Genomic DNA, 15,586 nt, shown 5'->3' on the forward strand with positions numbered 1-15,586 from the left:
AAAATTCTAAGTAACGTAATGAAACTAAAAATAGGCTGCTTTAGAATTGGACCTTTCATGTTGAAGACTATGAATTTCATGTAATCTAGACTATTTTGGGTACTTATCTGGCCTCACAATCTTTAAAGTATTTATCCTCACAAACATTCTGTGAGGCAGGGCAATGCTGTTAACTCCATTGTAATGTTGGGAATCAGAGAGGCTAAGTGGCTTGCCCAAGGTCATGTAGAAAGTCTGTGGCAGAGCAAGGACCTGAACTCGGGTTCCAAGCTAGTCCCTCACCTTTGGACCATCCATCCTCTACAGCAGGGGTCAGAAACTTTCAGAAGTGATGTGCCGAGTCTTCATTTATTCACTCTAATTTAAGGTTTCGCGTGCCAATAATAAATTAACGTTTTTAGAAGGTCTCTTTCTACAAGTCTATAATATACGACTAAACTATTGTTGTATGTAAAGTAAATAAGGTTTTTAAAATGTTTAAGAAGCTTCATTTAAAATTAAATTAAAATGCAGAGCCCCCGGACCGGTGGCCAGGACCCGGGTAGTGTGAGTGCCACTGAAAATCAGCTCGCATGCCGCCTTGGCACGCGGGCCATAGGTTGCCTTCCCCTGCTCTACAGGATCTGAAGCTGACACATGCATGAGCACCATGTCTACAAAAGGGTAGATGTTAGTACCTGCCATATTCCTTGTTACCTTAAAAACTGTCCTTGAGGGGGTCAGAGGAGGAAGAGGAATTCAGGCCGGATTGTTACAAGCTTTGTATCAGCCGTGCACGCAGTAACTGACCCCAGTGCCTTTTCCACATGAGCATGGTGAGCGTTCTGTGGCTTAATAAGGAAATGCGAAGGCTCACTGAAAGTTGTTTGTATTTTTTTCCTCTAGGGGTGGGTAGGTGCAGCTTTTCTTGTCTGAAAGACTTGGTGAAGGGTGGAGTGGAAAGCCATACAAATGTCAAGTGCTTTTTCTGTGTGCTGGTGCCTGGAAACAAACTGCAGCCTCTCAGGGGCCCCGCTGGATTTCCATGATAAATACAGCAATATTGACAGATAACGTGGCTGGCCCGGCTCTTGTCAGCTCTGCCTTTTAGCAGGTTTGATTAATTGCTTTACAATTTCACGTCCAGCTGGGGGGCCACTCCTGGATCATTTCTGCCCCCCGTCAGGTAGAAGAATGGAGCAAGCTGCCAAATAAGTCTATAGACAGCCACCATGCGCCGAGCGGGTGACCTCATTAAGAAGGAAGGTGAACTCCTTCCGACACTACAGCATCATTTTGGCTGCTTCATCGTATTTGTATGCTCCAAAGGCATAGTGAGAAGCTATCTCGAATGGGAGGGGAGTACCTTTTGGTGTGTCAGAGGTAGAAGGAGTCTGATAGCCAAGAATGTGCAGTGTTTAGAGGGATTAACATACAACCTTTTGTGAACAAGCCTAGAGAGAACTCATTTCACTCGGTGCAGAATGGTAAAAGAAGAAGCTGGTGGGAAACAGACCCACAATTAATAGCTTCCCCTAAAGATTTCTGCTCTTGGTAACTTGCATAATGAAATGTGAAATGCTCACTATGGAGACAATTTGAAACTAAAGACATTGTGGTCATTTGCAACTGGGCAAGGATAGCAAGTCAGAAGGAAGATATTTAGAGCTCAGGAGAGGTTACACATAGTTTTGCTTTGATGTTCACATTAGCATCCGTCACTGATACCAAGTTCTCTTCCTTGCTATGCGCTCACAACTAGGCAGGCTAAAAGTGTGTAAAACTTTCTTCCATTCCATATGGCAGCCTAGTGAGCACATAAGCAGGCCCCAAGACTCTCAGTTGATTGTGCACACATCCTAACATCTTAAATGAAACCATTCTTGTTTCAAAATTCCTCTCATAACTTTCCAAATCACAGTTGAAATGGATGGTTTCCTATTTGGCTGCACAGGATAATCTGTTTTGCCTGCATAAGGAAGGATGTGGCATAAAAACTTCTCTAATCCCCCAAAATGCATCTAGAAAGAGTTAATTGCCTAGGGGTGACTCTTCCTCCCACAAAAGGGGGTATAGAATGTTGAAAAGGTCACAAGTTTTACAATGAAATGAACAAACGTACTCAATGTCCACACTTCGTCTTGAAGTTGTGTTCAGGGCTGGTTTTAGGAACACTGGCAAAAACAGGGAAGCTACTTATGGGTACACTTTTTAATCAACTTTTTTGCTCAATTGCTCATTAGTGTCCTTTTCTCCCCCTTGCAGTGTGTGTTTCAGCTAGTGCCCTTATCTAGGTCTGTAGGAATCAGAGCTGTAAAACTTTCCCCCCACCCTCTTTTCTCCAGTTGAGTGGCGCTGATCTGTAAGTTCTGTGAAATTCCAAAAGAAGAATTGAACCATTGTAACATCGGCTGAAGCTTTTGTTAAGCAAATTTCATTAAGAGACTGAGACCTCGCAAGTTTTTTCACGAAGTCAAACCAGATTTCATTAGCTCCAGTGTGCCTAAGAGTACTCTTGTGTGTTCACTTATCTGAGAGAGCTGATTCACTGTTCATATGTTTGCCAAAGATGCACTAAAGGACATGTCTACACTTGAAAGTTATTTCAGCTTAAGGTAGGCTGTGAATTTAAAGCTTGAATAATTCCCCATGTGGACACTCTTATTCTGTGGTAAGTGTCCACATGGGGAGCTGTTTTGAGTAGCTATTGTGGTTAATTTCCTCGTGTATACAAGTCTGAACTCTAGCTGTGAAGTGACAGGCTGGCAACTGTGAACCTTGCATTGTTCCAGAAGTGTGTGTAGCCATTTGTGCTGCATTGCAAGTGGGAAGTGGCTGCAGGAGCCAGTAGGATTTTAAGGAAAGCACCTATTGAATGATGCATAACCACAGGAAAACTACCAGGCTTTGTCCTCACTGCTAAAAAAGGTGTGTTTTACAGTGAGATAAGTAATGCACCTTAGCTGTCGTGCTGTCAAACAAACAAAACAACTGTTTCGGCATTGAACGTGTAGCCTTAAAGTGAGGAAGAATAACAATGGATCCGTCTCAGTTACTTTTCTTGAGAAATAACTTCTGCGTTTGTACTGATTCGCTGGCCCGAAGGGTAAGAGATGGTGGTAAATTAGCAGGAAGAATCCTTGTCTTTGGTCTTCGTTGTTCACAAAATATGTGCCAGTAATACTGAATTTGCTTAGCAGCCCAGCGAAGTGTGCAAAGGCACTAAGGTACATACCCTTCTTCAGACGCTAAGTGGCATTGGCTGACCCAGTAAGAGACAGAAGTCTGGCATGTAGCAGCAAAGACTTGGTCTCTGGGTGCACTTATAAATAAATGGAGAGGAGTGTGGTGGGGATGTGAGCCAAAGTATTATGACTATATTCACTATAGTGTTTCCTTCACTGCTTAGAGCAGACACAAGGGTAGGGGGGAAAAATCTATTCCAGCTGTAGGACGTAGCTTTGGAAATCATGATAATCATCTCTCTATATAAATGAAATGTTGTATGCTCATCTCTTCTCGTACCTTGATTTCCCTTTTCTGCAGGTGGAGAGAACATCAAGAGCATAAACCAGCAGTCAGGAGCCCATGTGGAGCTGCAAAGAAATCCACCTCCCAACACGGACCCTAGCGTACGGATATTCACCATCAGAGGAGTTCCTCAACAGATTGAGCTCGCTAGACATCTCATAGATGAGAAAGTTGGTGTAAGTGTCATGTGGTATTGCTTCTGAACTGGTTTTAGTTGGCGTTGTGTTTTTACTGATAAAGGTTTGGGTAGGCGGGGGCACAAACTTCTGCATTTTGTGGTGTTGATAGTCCGGCTTCGAAACAACATGCTTGTGAGCAGACAGCCTGAAATGTCCGAACTGGCCCTCCAGTAGACCTGGATTAATATGGATGGATTTACTGTAGCCTGGAATGTTTCTCCCAGAAGCCTGCTTCAGTAATCCAGTCTGGTCTGCTGCTCTGTGATGGATGGAAAATCTAATGCTTTGCCAGAAGAGATCTTGTAGGGTACCAAAAGGGTGTCTGAAATCAGATCTGGGGGAGAAGACTGAGCTATGTTTCTACTTGGGGATTACAGAAGTGCACAAAGGGGGTGGCAGGATCTCTGTGACACTACAGACTGCTGTTACTGTAGTGGCTCTATGGTGGCTCTTAATCTACCTGTTACAAAGCCATGGGTGTTGCAGCGTAATGGAACCAGGCCAAAGAACCTAGTCAGGTGAGACTTGGGTAAAAGGAGATGAGAAAATACTGAAGTGGGACCTTGTAAAACTGAAAAAGCAGCCTTTATACTGAATTCTTTGACTATTAGCAGTAAATATGCCCAATGGCCTGTGATGGGATGTTAGATGGGATCTGAGTTACTACAGAGAATTGTTTCCTGGGTGCTGGCTGGTGAGTCTTGCCCACATGCTCAGGGTTTAGCTGATCGCCATATTTGGGGTCAGGAAGGAATTTTCCTCCAGGGCAGATTGGCAGAGACCCTGGGGAGGTTTCGCCTTCCTCTGCAGCGTGGGGCACGGGTCACTTGCTGGAGGATTCTCTGCACCTTGAAGTCTTTAAACCATGATTTGAGGACTTCAGTAGTTCAGGCATAGGTTAGGGGTTTATTACAGGAGTGGGTGGGTGAGATTCTATGGCCTGCGTTGTGCAGGAGATCAGACTAGACTATCATAATGGTCCCTTCTGACCTTAAAATCTAATCTAGGAGAGAGTTTTCGATCTTGGAGTACATATAGTGAAACACTTTCATACATTCCTAAGTCCCACTGGCTTTCAGCAAGACACTTAGGAGCCTAAGCAGTTTTCAAAAATGGGCTCCCAATTCACTTAGGCGCTTTTGGGAATTTTACACTTTCAGAATTGGTGCCATGAGTGGTATGTCCCGTGCTTTCTGGTCCCTTTTCTTACTCTTGATCTAAACATAGTGGCTGGGGTTTTGTTTTTGTTTTTTAAAATGGTGGGAGGAATTATAACATTCAGTGTTTGTGAATTCTGTGACAGGGTACCAGCATGGGTGGACCTGGCGGTTTTGGTCAAAATCCTTTCAGCCAAGCACCTGCTACACCTCATCAAAAGTAAGTTTCCACAACGTCCTGTGGACTCTTAACGTAGGGAGCATGAATGTGAGCATTTTAGATTGAGGCGTGAAGGTTTAAGAATAAGTGAAAACTTGTAGAAAGTCAGATTGAAGACTCCCGAATCCAAGGATGAGTGAGATGAAGCTTTGAAGCCCAATTATAGAAAACTCCTAATTGGAGCTGCCAGTTCCTGCCACATCTAAGAACGCCCACCATCAATTCAGCAAGGGTGTGGAAAGAAATTTAAATTAGCAACGGATACTGTTGGCCTCAAGTCTGAGTGAGGTTTGATGTGCCCTCCTTTCAGCTCTGCTAACAATAACTTAAAGAAGGCCTTCAGGCTCACTTCTCCAGTATTGGACCAGTCAGGAGTTTCCCCCTATTTTTGCATTAATTCTTGCCTTAGCAGCTGCTGACTCCTAATCATTTTGATGCTGTTACTGTTTTTGTGCATATGATCTATTAAGAAAATGTTCTGTCCATCTGCTTCAGTGTATGGTATTATAATCCACAGTGGTCCTCAGGCATTCATGACACAGGGTTGGGGCAGCACCTACCAGACGTGGCAACAGCCTGGACAGCAAGTCCCAAGTAAGTAGTTAGCCTTTTGGTTTGAGAAAAGTCCAAAAGTTAATCTGTACTCCACACAGGTACACAACTGCAGGTCTCGTGAGCCCACTCGTATGGAAGATGGTAGAAGAAGTTACACAATTAAAGTGCATGCATGCAGGTGCACCCTGGAGTAAAGGATCAATGCTCCTGATTATACTAGTGTAACATAAATTGAAGGCACGCAGAGAACCTGTTATAAATCACTCTTTGCTGTTAGCTGCTTGTTTTAAGTGTCCACCCCTCTTTCCTGCAGGAGCTTGGACTCCCTCCCTGCTCCCCCCTAACAAGAACCTTCCCACCTCTCTAGACTCTCTCCCCTCCTGCCTTCCCCAATGGAGCACTGGACAGCACCATTCCCTCCCACTAGCCACACAGCCTGTCATTAGCAGCCCACCTCCTTTCTGCTCCTGACTCCTGATTCTCTTTGCTATTCCCCTGCTCTCCTTATGTGAGCTGCCCTCACCACTTGTTTCTCAGCCTGAAGGAAAGATTGGGATTCTGGGAGCAATGAATGAATGGAGAAGAGAGGGGGTTGGTTGGTGAAGAAGGTAGGATTGGCTCCTGTCCTAGTTCCACCTCCCTGTGACACAGAATAACCCCCACCCCTTACTGGAATAGCATGTCCCTGAAAGGTTGTAAGTACTGACTAGCACCAAAGCTGTTAAACTCTGGGAATTAGTCAGCGCCTTACCGGTTAAACAGGACAAGTTGGTCACATGGCTAAAAGTAAATTACAAATTCATTGTTGGTCAGAGTTCCAAAACTTCTGTCCTTCACTCCATTCACCAGCCCAGAAAAGCCGATCTGCAGCTGTTTGCTTGCTGGGCCAACTGGGCTGCAGAGGTGCCTGCTTTGAGTGGCTATTGCTCCAAGCCAGGCGTTTGACCTCCTGATTGTTTAAACCCCCAACCAGTTCAGATTGGGAGAACAACAGACCCTCCTTAGTTTAGGTGGCTCCAGCAATGCCATTCTCCTACATGTCACTCTAACACATGGAGCAGTCATTTCACGCAAACACCAACTTCAGTTTGTCAGCAATCCCAAAGTTAATATTTTTCTCTTCTGGTTGAGATGGTTTCACTTTAACTCTTAACAGAGGCCTAAACTTTCAGACCAAGAGGCTACTTCTTTCAGAAACTTCTTATGCCTTCCCTCAGCCAAAAGGTGAATCTGTTCAGAAACTTGGTACAATTCTCTTCACCTGTGTTGGGATGATATGGGGTATTTCAGGTGCTGAGAGAACTTTCTGTACATTTTTAAATACTTGAATAAGTTTTAAAAATAAGCCTTTCAAACTTCTTAGGAATGGCAAGTGTCTTTTTAAGTGTTATGTTTGGTTTAGAAACAAGAATCTGAAAACTGGTTGCTGCCTGTAGCATGCAGTTTCCCACTAACAGACCTTCTCAAGATGTAGCACTCCAGTTATACATACCACCTGGAGTGCTGCACAGTGATTATAAGTGCAGCTGTATCCATATTTCCAAGATCAGAGACTAAAATTTGGTGCCATGGAAACCATAACTCTGAATATTCTGCATCTTGTTCATGGAAATCCCCTGCCATAGTGCATTATTAACTTAACGTTTCTAATATATATGTTACAATAGCATAAAGGGGCTCCAATTGGGAACAGGGGCCCATTTGTCCTAATCTCTGTACAGACACTTTCAAAGACACAGTCTGTGCCCCAAGGAACATACAGTCTAGGAAGCATTGAACTGTAAATAATTATAGTGGATCTGTAGTTCAAATTGCTCAAAGTAGTAAAGTGATGCAAGCACCCAAATGTACTCCTTCACTAGGTAGCATTATAGTAAGGTACTAATGGTCACTAATGTTTTCCTGATACCTTTACTTTGTAACACTAGAAATATGCTACTTGCAATTATTTTCAGTTTGCTTTGAGTTCGGGAGGGCAGCCTGTCCTGGGTTTTAGGAACTCCATCATAACTTTCTGACTTAAAGATCAAACACCATGTCCACAATACACTCTTTTCTGCATGGGGAAAGCAGTTAGTAGAACTCTGCTAACATTACTTGAATGAAGCAGGGAAGGGTACCGTTAATATCTTGACTCCCCTGTCCTGGGATCAGAGTTATCATGCAGGCTTCCTCACCATTCCTGTACGCTCCAGGCTCTTATCTCTGCTTTCATGTAAAAAAGCTTTGGGTGTGCTTCCTTTTACATTTCTGAAACATGCTGTACTTGCCTCAGAGTGTGTACATTTAAAAAAAAACCAACACCCCAGATAACTTAATATTTTGCATGAGAACAAGGGGAGTCCTTCGCCACCAAAAAAAATCTGCACAAACTTTGCTGTCCAAGAGCAATTATTTACAAAGGAAAAATCCTCCTAAAATAACTCTCCCATACATATCCCACCCTTCCTCAAGCAAAGGTTTAAGAAGAGAGATGGGCTTTGCACCGCACCTTGAAGGTCAGCAGACTTGGGCTATGAGCCGATGGGATAAGTGAAGGCTGTTCATTGGCCACCCTGCCACCAGCCCCGATCAGATTTGGGGCCTGTTTGCATGCAGAAGTCACAATGGCACAAACACCAAGCCAGACACAGATGAAAAAGCACGCCCCCTTCCCCACTCCCCCAAATGCTTCCTGAGGCTCCAAACTGTAAACCTTTGGGCAAACCCTTTACTGGCTGGGGTCCGTACCACCCCTGCTGTGCTCTGGGTCAGGTGTCTTGCATCACTACTATTAAACCTGGTGGGAATGTTGGCTGTTCCGTTCCATGTCCACTTAGAATCCTCCATGTTCCTGTTTATAGCCAGGCACACTCTGAAGGCAGTCTTGGTAAAGAGAGAGGACAGACAAGATAATGCTGTGCTTTAAGCAGACCTCACTGCTTTCTTCTCCTGCTGCAGATCACAATGGTACCCAGTCAGGCCAGGTGGAGTTCACCAAGGCGTGGGAGGATTATTATAAGAAACTAGGTAAATACCTGTCTCCTACAACTTCTTGTTTTTACACATAAAGGTTTATCTAAAATCCGCTTCTGACCATTTCCTTCCCAGCCTGTTCTAAAGCAAGTGTCGCAGCCTGGTTTCCGTGGTCTCATTAGCATTGTCAAAGAACCAGATGAATCACTCTTCAGAACAGACTTTCCATGAGCAAATTCTAGAATGTCCCCCCTCTTCCCTTTCACTAGCACAGCCCCCTTGTGAGAGAAGGGGCAGACCCCCCAACCCTACACATGTATTTAGATTTTAATTACTTCTCGCCCATCTTAAATAAATTAACTGGCCGGGTAAAACATTTTGCCGTGAAATGTATTTAGTGGCGTGTCCTTTCAGCCCACTGCGGACTGTAATTCTCCTAGAAGAAAAGGCATTGAAGGAGGTCCTTTGTTGGCATTAGCAGGTGGACAGTCAAGGCAGCCCTGACCTCTGCAAGAAAAGGTCTTGACTTGTAGCTTTGGTCAAGTCTTTTAACCCGCTTTTATGCCCCTGGACAGGACACTGCTGCCCTGTTTCCTCCACCCACTTCACACTTTCAGTGTATTATGTTCACCCTTCCCCCCCCCCCGCCCCTGCCACTTCAAAGCTCTCTTCAGCCTGTGTTGCAGTGCAGGGCAGCACCCAGAATTGAGTATGGAGAGTGAAGGCAGTTAGATCGCCAGGAAGAGTATGCTTCAGTTTTTTTTGTTTTGTTTTTTTTCTTTGTGCCTCCCATCCTCACCCACCAGTCTAATGCATGCAGTGGCTTTCGTGTAGCGCTTATGCATTTTAGTCCGCCTGGCTTTCCTTGCTGTGTCTCTAACTAGCACATTGTCTGTATTGCTCTTTAGTTAGTCCGCCACATGATTCCGCAGGTCCTGTGCATTAACCATAATGGTATGGGTAAGGGGGGTTCCTTGGGCCCAGGTGGCTGGCCTCTCCCCTAGTTGAAGCTTAGATATGCTGAGCCCATTAATTGGATTGACTCTTTTCAAAGGGTGCATGTGCTGTCACTAGAGAAGTGGCTGCAGAAATGTTTTATAAAATGATTGGCTCTCTTGTGAGAGACCAGGCAGGGGTGAGGTAAAATCTTCTATTGGACCGACTTCTGTTGGCCAGAGAGACAAGCTTTCGTGTGTCTGCACAGCAGCACAGTTTTCGAAAACAGTCTGCATCCATTGCCAGCATATGCCTTCCAACTAGCATGGCACCGGTGTGTTCTGGGACTTCTAGAATAACCTGCTCCATAGTGTGCATCACTGTTGCTGGAAGCAGGTCTTTTGGATGGCTTCCGAATGCAAGGCACAGCGTTGTGGGATGGTGTTGGTCATGCCACAGAGCTCGCGGCTCCCTTGCCACGCTTCGACAAAACCAGGGTAGGCTGCACAGGTTCCATTAACACTGAGCTAAAGACTGCATCCCAAGTACTGCAACCGGCTGGCGTGCCTAGCACCTGTAAGGTGCATGGGATAGCTGTTGTGTGTGGATGCAGGGTGTCAACAGACACTGCAAACTAGATATTCTAATTGATGGCTCTTTGCAGTGTGCTTTCACCGAATGAGCAGAGGCTATTCTAGCCCCTCAGAATCCGTTCTGAGATGAACGTAAAGAACAGCGTAGTGATCTCAAGCTGGTTCCTTGGATGCTCTGTCATAGGAGCTTGGCTTGGCAGAAACTGGGTTGTCAACCAGGGATGTACACATTTTTTTCCATCCCAGGTCCCCCTCTTTTGAATGTGAATATAACTGCCAAGGACACAGGCAGTCTTGCTCACTGGCACAGGCCAGTGCTGTTCAGTCTTCCTCCTCCATCATGGTTCTGCCAGTGCCCTTCAGTTCTCCTGTAGTACCAGGTAGTAAACATTCTCCAGAGGTTGCCGGTTATGTCCTAGGATGGCTTGCAATGCTGGCTAAGTGTTTGTCCAGCAAAGTCAATTTGGCTTCAGCTGGTCACCACAGGTAGGAGACTAGTGTGCTGCTCCCTGAGGAAAGGATTAAAATGGGGACAACTCAGGCACCCTTACTCTTTAAAATAGCTCGTCCCAAGCGAAGAATCCCACCTGTTGTAGCAAGGCGTGAAGAGGACTGTTGAGGGCATGGGCAGTAGACTTGGAGCCAGGAGCTGTCTGTTGGGGAGATGTCACTAGCTAGAGACTTGTCACCTGTTCCTTATTGACATGCCCGTTGTTGTCCTCTTTGCACAGGCCAACAGAGCCAGCAGCAGAACAGCCAGCCTGATTACAGCAAGGCGTGGGAGGAGTATTACAAAAAACAGAGTGAGTGAAACAGGGCCGCTGGAGATGAATAAACTCCTGTTATAAACAGAGTTAGCTCTAATCCATTAACTTGTCTCCACTCCCTTGCATCATAAGGTCCCATTCCCTTACAAATCCCTTTCTGTGCCCTCCTGTTGGCGAGGGTGCTTGTAGTTCTCCCACAGAAAGCTTTACGTCTCGCTTGTTACTGCACCATCTCAGGGCAAGGTGAGGCCAATGAACTACAGTCCCCAGTGGACTGTTTGTTCCCTTTCAGGTGCACCTCGAGAAGTTGGACTGTATTAGGAAAACGTTGGCACGTGTACCTGTGCCTGAGTAGAACAAGAACTGACAAAAGGCCTGAAGGCGGGTGGGGCGTGCTCTCCGAGGTGTAAGAAAAGCGCTGTACTTTGGTGACTGAGGAGTTGCGGGGGTGGGGTGTCGTCTTGTTGACAGTTCAGAGGAATGCCGCTCCAGCCGCTTTCATGCCCTAGCTTCTGGAGCTGTTGGCTGTTCCTCACCTGGAGGACTCAAAGGATGAACAAAGCAGAATTTCCAAGCCAAGTATCCCTGAACAGTGGGAATAATTGTTATGCTTTCAAAGTGCCGCACCAACTAATAACCTGCAAGTCTGCTTAAAACGTGTCCTGTTCTGTCCAAACGGCAGGTAGCTGCTGCTGCTGTATTTTCAGATGTCTGCTGTATTTAAACATTACAAAACAGTATCGTAAGTGTGTATGTTTGTTGGTTTGCTGTTGCCGGTTCTCGACTACCTGTGTTTCCTTTTCGTCATCCAGGTCACGCTGCCAGTGCTGCTTCTCAGGCAAGTTCCCAGCCGGACTACACAATGGCATGGGCGGAGTATTACAGACAGCAGGCTGCCTACTATGGGCAGACACTAGGGCAAGCTCAGGCCCACAGCCAGGTCTGTATTTGTGTTCCACCGATCTCCTCTGCTGCTGCTCCCCTTCGGAGGGGTTAGTGTAGTTTAGCGTTGCCCCAGTGTGGGGAAGACCCCAGCAATAAAGCTGCCTTGATGTCTGAGACACAACTAAAGAAGAGGGGAAATCAGCTAACTGCAACCCACTGTGCCTCTCTGTGGGAAGCTTACTACCTAACTGAGCTGACTGGCTTGCGTGGGCGCTTGCATCACAATCCACATGCTACCAAGATCTCTGCATTTCAGAGCTAACGGATGGCCCAGCCTTGCACAAGGGTGCACATCCAATTCGCAGGGTCACGTCCACATGCGGACTTTGACTTTCATGCATGTTGGGAATCCTTGTGCCTGGGTTAGGTGTTTGCAAATATACACAAAGGCTTCAGAAAAGCTGGCCTGCAGCTCCAATGTCCTAACGGGAAAACACGTCACTGGAAAAGTGATTGTACTGTGCATATCTGGTAGCTAATTTCATATCTACCTTAACTGTCACTCAAGCCCTGCAGTTCAGTTGCCATCTTTCCAGTTGAAGGTTGAGTGGGATTCATTTTGGATCCCACCATCAAAGCTTCTTTGGTCAGGAGTAGCTGTTGCCCGCAAAGTTAGACTTGCTAAGGTGAACGTCTCTGGCATTTGGCGACGTGTATATGCACCTCCCACATGCAAGTTATGAAGATGGCTGATATTTTAAAAACAGCACTCCATATTAAAATCCAAGTTAAAGAGCTAGATTACTTACTGGCTTGGTAATGGGTTGCAGAGCTCTTCACCACTGAGTCACTGGTTTTAATAGAGCCCGGCAGAGCCCAAAAGTTATTACTAGTTTGTGGAAATTGTTGTGTTTTTCAACTAATACTTCTTCCTTTCTTTATTGGAATTTCATAATTTTTCTACCAGCTCTGTCTAGCTGAAAAATCCAACAACTTTCATGAAGATTTTCATCAAATTTCAACTCACTTTTTGTCAATCTGAATTAAAAATTTAATGAAAATTGTTCCCTTGGATGTCTTTTACCAGCCGTAGTTACTAGCATATGATGGGGGCATGGTAACAAGTGTGAAATGACTCGCTGGTCTGTTAATTTACTAGTGGGCAGGTACCTCTCTCGGTGCTTCTGTTTGCACTATTAGGGAAAGAAAGATGTTAAGGCCCAGACTTTACCCTCCCACACCCCAGGTCTGGGTAGAAGCACACTCATAGGCAGTATAGAAAAGCTCGCACTGCCATTGTCTGTGCATAATTCGTGGGTATGGCTGTCCAGCACCTTTCATCAACACTGAAACTCAAATTCCTAGAGAGGCAAACGTTTGGCCATAAAATTACTGAAGGTGCAGCCCACTGTTCTGCATATTCACTCTGGTTCCAGACTTGCTGGAAATGCGGTGGGAGGGAATATTTAGTGTAATTAAATAACTACCTTCTGGCTGATCTAGATGATGTACTAAAGGGAGTCCCCTTCCAGTCTTCTATTGAAAAGTCTGGGCCTGTGGAGAAAGAAATAAAGTTCTTTGCGGGGCATGGACTCTCAGGAAGAAAGCTCAGGGATAAGAGGTATTATGGCTGAGTTCTTGCAGAGACTTACTTCTCAGGTATCCCTGTGTGGTACAGTTAGAATGGGAAATGTGGTGGGCAGGCGTTTTCTGGAGATCACTTTAGAACTTGCTGCTGAGTAAGGCTATGTCTACACTACAGAGCCTAGCTTGGCGTAAACCCCCAGTGTAGACTGAGTATGCTGACAGGACTTTTTCTGTCAGTGGTGGAACCAACTCCCTGAACGACAGTAGTTATGCCAACGGAAGCACTCATCTATAGGCATAGCTGCATCTATGCTCAGGTTTTGCTGACATAGCTATGTTGGTCCGGGGGGTGGGGTTGGGGTGTCAGCCTTGCCTAACAAAGCTGTCAATGTAAGTTTTAAGTGTAGACCTAAGTTGACTTTGTTTCTTTCTCTTTCTATGCAGGAGCAGTAGAACAATGTCCTTGTGGCAAATTTTTTTCTTGGAATCATTGTGGAAGAAAACCTTTTTGTAACAGAGGTTTCTAGATTTGCAACATTTTGATGAAGACTTTTCTGTTTGTTTGTGAAACACTAGTTGTAGGATAATCTAAACTGAACTTTTCTAAGAATCAGGAACAATTAGTAATGTACTAAACTTATGGACATGCTGGTAATTTTTTGTTTCCAAATTTGTAAAAACTCCGGGATTCTTTTTGGAAAGAAGCCAGAGAATTACAGGCACCAAAACGCACCCCAGAGCTGTGACATTTCAACATGTGGTTTTTTGTGTGTTTTTTTTTTTTTTCTTTTTAGTTTTCAATCTTTTCTGTTGCAACAGAAAGAGTGGCTTGGAAGTCTTAGGTGGTATGTAACAAATCCTAAAAAAAAAAAATTTTAAACAGTATTTAAATATTCTTAAATATGTAAATTCATTAAATGTTTTACTTCTAATTTCTTGTATCTTGGCTGTCTTTTTGATTTTATTGCATTTTTTAAAAAACTGAACTATGGTATGTATTGTAATTAATTAATTATGTGAATTCTGTATTGAGACACTTACTGTTTTGCTGTCAGGCAAGTGGGGGGGAGGTATTTTGTAGGGTTTGTATAATTTCTAGAGTTCTAAAGGGTAATATAAAAATGTGTTAATTTTTTTAGCAATACATTTTTTCATGTCTCCATTGCTGGTTGCATTTATGTATCTAAGACCTCCAAGCTTGTTTAAAGAAAAAAAAACAAAAAAAACCCTTCCTCTATGCTCTCAGAAATATAAATACTGTTATTTTTAATATTAAAATGAATCTGCTATTAGTACCTTTAACAAACACTGTGGAACATTAAACCATATAAAAAGTAGTAACTATTTTTTAATTCCAGGGTGTTTTTTGCTTTTTTCATTTTTCTTTTTAAATATTTTCTTATCTAATATTTGTCAAATTACCTAGAGAAATAAATGAATCTAGTATTAACCACAGTATGCGCTAAATAATTTTGATTTAATAAAAGGGATAATATGATTTCCAATGTTTACTGTAGTGTTTCTTGTACAGATAACAGTGTATTTTTAAAGGAAAAAACGGAATTGAAGCTATTTTTTCTTGCATTTTTAATTGACCTGCGGGACATTCCGTTTTGAAATGTACTGAAGTTACTGTTCTTGGGTTCTTTCCTTATTTTTTCCTTATAATGCTTGAAATGTCTAACTCTAAAGAAACACCATTGGATAATGTTGAGCATGATGTTAAAAAAAGTGTTCTTTTTATTTGACTGACAGTTGCATTTTACACTCTATATAATAAAATTTCCACAAGATGTCTTGTGGGTGAAGTATTTTTAGTCTGCTTTACTCCGTTTGCTCACTCTCCTCTGAAAGTAACTCTAGTGAGCGTGAGCTAACTGCTTTTACCTCAACAAGCTCCATCTCGGCCTGCATGCCTGGCACGGATCGCATCAACTTAGCTCCAAATGATTTCATGTTAATGGTTTTGGATAATGCCATTACGTTGACTTGAGAGCCTTAATTCCAGTCAAACTCTTAATGTCATATGGATGTGTCTTTTGAAATAATGGGGCACGAAGGAGTTCCACAATAAGGTATTCTAAATGTAAATGCCTATGGCCGGAGAGATCTATTTAATAAAGGGAAGTTTTCTATAAACAGGAATGATCCAGAAGGTTTGTCTACACCTGCGTAAACAGTTATTGCTTGTTAGTGCATTAGCAGAGCTTGTTTTATAATCTCCTTAACTTGTTGCTCTTCT

At 43.9% G+C, this 15,586-nt stretch overlaps 1 protein-coding gene across 50 annotated transcripts in view; it reads left to right on the forward strand.

The window, feature by feature from the left end:
• FUBP3 (far upstream element binding protein 3) overlaps nucleotides 1-15,155 on the forward strand; it is a 57,701-nt gene extending 42,546 nt beyond the window's left edge. For 24 of the 50 annotated variants that reach the window (XM_065572658.1, XM_065572659.1, XM_065572661.1 and 21 more), the window contains 7 exons: nucleotides 3,526-3,686; nucleotides 4,993-5,066; nucleotides 5,584-5,660; nucleotides 8,562-8,630; nucleotides 10,837-10,908; nucleotides 11,685-11,812; nucleotides 13,789-15,155. In XM_065572658.1, the coding sequence (XP_065428730.1) occupies nucleotides 3,526-3,686; nucleotides 4,993-5,066; nucleotides 5,584-5,660; nucleotides 8,562-8,630; nucleotides 10,837-10,908; nucleotides 11,685-11,812; nucleotides 13,789-13,797 (590 nt within the window). In that variant the 3' untranslated portion in view covers nucleotides 13,798-15,155. The remainder of the gene's footprint in view (nucleotides 1-3,525; nucleotides 3,687-4,992; nucleotides 5,067-5,583; nucleotides 5,661-8,561; nucleotides 8,631-10,836; nucleotides 10,909-11,684; nucleotides 11,813-13,788) is intronic. The other 26 variants (XM_065572664.1, XM_065572665.1, XM_065572677.1 and 23 more) reach the window with 3 other exon arrangements.
• The last annotated feature ends 431 nt before the right edge of the window (nucleotides 15,156-15,586 follow it).

The sequence above is a fragment of the Chrysemys picta genome, chromosome 18 (assembly GCF_011386835.1).
Source record: "Chrysemys picta bellii isolate R12L10 chromosome 18, ASM1138683v2, whole genome shotgun sequence".
Lineage (NCBI taxonomy): Eukaryota > Metazoa > Chordata > Testudines > Emydidae > Chrysemys > Chrysemys picta.